This window comes from Camponotus floridanus, unplaced genomic scaffold, assembly GCF_003227725.1.
Source record: "Camponotus floridanus strain SB8 unplaced genomic scaffold, Cflo_v7.5 scaffold110, whole genome shotgun sequence".
NCBI classification, from domain to species: Eukaryota; Metazoa; Arthropoda; class Insecta; order Hymenoptera; family Formicidae; genus Camponotus; species Camponotus floridanus.
In genome coordinates, this window is record NW_020229227.1 from 77,597 (window position 1) to 81,265 (window position 3,669).

Genomic DNA, 3,669 nt, shown 5'->3' on the forward strand with positions numbered 1-3,669 from the left:
CGTGAAATTAGAGTATCGAGTAGAGATCTTCCAGATACAGCCAATGCTCCTCTCTTTGCTATAGAGCAGGGGTCGGCAACCTTTTGAGTCGGAAGAGTCAAAAATTACAATTTACAAAATTTCAAAGTTTTTAAAGAGCCACAAAATTTTTTCTTGCCAACAATAAATAGTACTCGCATAAATAAAGTTTTTTGATAAAAAAAACTAATCTATTTATTCATAAGAAAAAATATCTATTTATTCATATATAAGTAGTGTTTTTCACAACAAATTAGATAATATATATATGGCATTATTAGATAATTACTTATTATTTAAGTAAAAAATTAAAACAATTAAACATTTACTTACAACACTAACTTGTACTTCAATAACAAACAATTGAGCAAACAAATTCAATGGGAGTGATGGCTTTGCATGGTTATTCAAGTAGAAAATTTAAACTTTACTAAACAATATAACTTGTACTTAAAATAAAAAAAACAATAACATACATTTGAGCAAACAAATTCAATGGGAGCGTTGGCTTTGCATGGTTATTCAAGTAGAAAATTTAAACTTTACTAAACAATGTAACTTGTACTTAAAATAAAAAAAAACAATAACATACATTTGAGCAAACAAATTCAATGGGAGCGTTGGCTTTGCATGGTTATTCAAGTAGAAAATTTAAACTTTACTAAACAATGTAACTTGTACTTAAAATAAAAAAACAATAACATACATTTGAGCAAATAAATTCAATAGGAGCGTTGGCTTTGCATGGTTATTCAAGTAGAAAATTTAAACTTTACTAAACAATGTAACTTGTACTTAAAATAAAAAAAACAATAACATACATTTGAGCAAACAAATTCAATGGGAGCGTTGGCTTTGCATGGTTTTAGAAAGTTTGGATAAATTTGGCTCATAACTTGTTGTTTTAAGTTTCAAACACAACTCTAAATTTTCATTTGTTAGTTGGCTTCTTACTTTACTTTTAATTATATTCATGCAAGAGAACGCTTGCTCGCACGAATATGTCGATCCGAAGATAGTCAGCACTCCAAATGCCAACTTCTTCACCTCACTGTAGCAATCTGGAAGACTATTCCATGCGTCGAATATAAGTGCCTCAACTCGCGGCATTTCTTTCAAAGCTGTCCACTTTTGTTGCGTTACGTACATACATTTCTGGACCTCCAACTCTTCCAACTTGCTTTTCAACTCTGTAAATTTTCCACTCCACAAAGCTTTACTTTTTAAATCGATCAATTGCATTTCTAGAGATCCAGTATCAATTCCAAATGGTTCAATGTGGATTTCGTTACTATTTGTGTTGAGAGGATTTACTATGAATGCTAGAATGGTTTTATTGGTTTTGAATTGCTCAAATCTGTCAGCAAATTCATCTTTAATTTTTTTTATAACTGTGCTGAAGTAATTCGTGTCAATAGTTGCACTGGTTTTATCGCGATATTGCTTTAGAAATTGAAAATGAAGTAATTTACCGTTCTGAATATCTTCTGCAAAAAGAATTAATTTTTCTTCAAAACAAACCAATTCTTCTACCAAAACATAGGCTGGGTTTCCCTTTCCTTGCAGTTTTAGATTCAGCTCATTTAATTTCGCTGTGATATCCACCATAAAGTAAAATTTTTGCAACCATTTGTCGTTCTCTAATTCAGGGTGATTAATGCCTTTTTCATTTAGGAATGTATTTATTTCATTCAAGCACAAAGCAAAACGTTTCAACACCTTACCTTTGGAAAGCCATCGCACTTTATTGTGAAGAAGGAGGTCGGAATACTGAGTCTCCATTAAGAATTCTTTAAACTGACGATGGTAGAGTGCTTTTGACAAGATGCTATTAACAATCTTGATTACCAAATTCATGACCTCAACTATTTCGGAAATGTTTGGGCACAAAGCGCTTCTTGGTGTATTATGCAGTGAAACGTAAGAATTTCGTGGTTTATTTTGCTCTGAAGAATCGTTGTTGCTCCTTTATTTTTTCCTGTCATACTTCTGGCTCCATCAGTTGCTATTGAAACGATTTTATTTAAATCGATCTTATTGTCTTCAAGGCATTTTTGCACGGCATTCGCTATATCTTCCCCTCTAGTTTGTCCCGAGAGCGGTAGCAATCCTAGAAGTTCTTCTTTTGGACCTTGGGAAGACATATACCTGACAAAAAGGGTAACTTGTGCCGTGTCTTTTATGTCGCAAGACTCATCTATAGCAAGTGATAAGGCAGAAGAAAGTTGAATATCTTCCACCTGCAAATATGTTACATTTGAAGACATTTTAGCTATTCTATCTTGTACTGTTTTAGCGGATAGTGGCAAATCTTTGATTTTTTTCAAGATTTCTGGTTTGTTTTTGAAATCACGAAACAGTTCTTCAGATGCACGTATGAAGCAATCTTTGACATACTCACCATCTGTGAATGGTTTGCCTTTTTTTGCAATTTCTAGTGATACCGCGAAGCTTGCCAGATTAACATTACTTGTAGATTGCGTCCAGTTACTTAACATGGAACTTGATTGCTGTTTTTGTTTTTGGAGCTCGTCGACAGCTTTTTTTCGTTCTTCGCCGGCTGGATATTTACTAGCAAACTGTGTATGTTTTTTAGTGAAGTGTCTCTCTAAATTTGATTTCTTATTGTGTGCGAGTTTTTCGTGGCAAATGAGACAAGTCGGAAGGCCATCTGAGTTGCATATGAAAGCGAACGACTCTGTCCAATCCTGATTGAATTCTCGATGCTCTTCTTCAGTTCTTCTCTTTTTTTTTGTAGATGCCATGCTTGCGGTGAAGCTGTAATAAAGAATTTTTAAAATTATTATTTAGGTATCCAAAACAGCAGATGACAAGTTTTGCAATTATTTACTATGTCAACGTATACCTAAGTAAATACATACGAGAAGCTGGGCATAATGAAATATAATTTATCAAAAAACATTTTACAACGATATTTCCCAATTAAAAATACTTACCTAAATAAAATAAATAATTCTCTAATAATTTAATTATTAAAATAAATAATTTAGACACGAAACACTGTTTGTCTCACTCTCTCACGTACTGATTGACTATAAGTACATAGTTTCGTCGCATCTGTGGTCGCCTCCCGTGTGCGGTGATCGCCGACTGGCACGAACGGACTTGTCAGAACGTGTTTATCACGGCGCAGTCTGCACATTTTAGTTTTTTTTTTAATTTTGGCAAATATTAGATACTTAGTTTACGAGTAAAGGTGTTATGCCCAGCTATGCCGAAATCAATGAAAATTGCCAAACATATAAACAATCTAAAACTACAAATACCTACCTACTTTGATCCTCAGAGTTCAAAAATAGGTTTATTAAATAACAATTTATAGGTACTTACACTTATAATTATTATTTTAACGCTAATTTTTAAATAATAAAAGCTATAAAATAGATAAATAATAAAATAGATAATTTATTAAATATATATTTTAATAAAAACACTTTCGCGGTAATATCCAACAGTAGTACTTTGTTTCTTTTTTGACAATTCTTATTGACTTCAAAAAGTAGTTAGGTATCTTATTTGGAAAAAAATATGTATAATATGTATTTTAAAAATATAATACTTATTATGTTACCTACCTTTACTTCGGTTTTTTTATTATTATTATTATATATATATATATATATATATATA

General features: G+C 31.7%; 2 protein-coding genes across 2 annotated transcripts; both read right to left on the reverse strand.

Moving 5' to 3' along the window:
- Window positions 1–855: 855 nt before the first annotated feature.
- LOC105258165 (general transcription factor II-I repeat domain-containing protein 2B-like) lies at window positions 856–1,875 on the reverse strand. Its single transcript, XM_011269266.2, has one exon. The coding sequence runs from the start codon at window positions 1,873–1,875 to the stop codon at window positions 856–858; it is 1,020 nt and encodes a 339-aa protein (XP_011267568.2).
- An 8-nt stretch (window positions 1,876–1,883) lies between these two features.
- LOC105258166 (zinc finger BED domain-containing protein 5-like) lies at window positions 1,884–2,783 on the reverse strand. The gene has a single exon (XM_011269267.1). It carries the CDS (start codon window positions 2,781–2,783, stop codon window positions 1,884–1,886), a length of 900 nt encoding a protein of 299 aa, XP_011267569.1.
- Window positions 2,784–3,669: the final 886 nt, after the last annotated feature.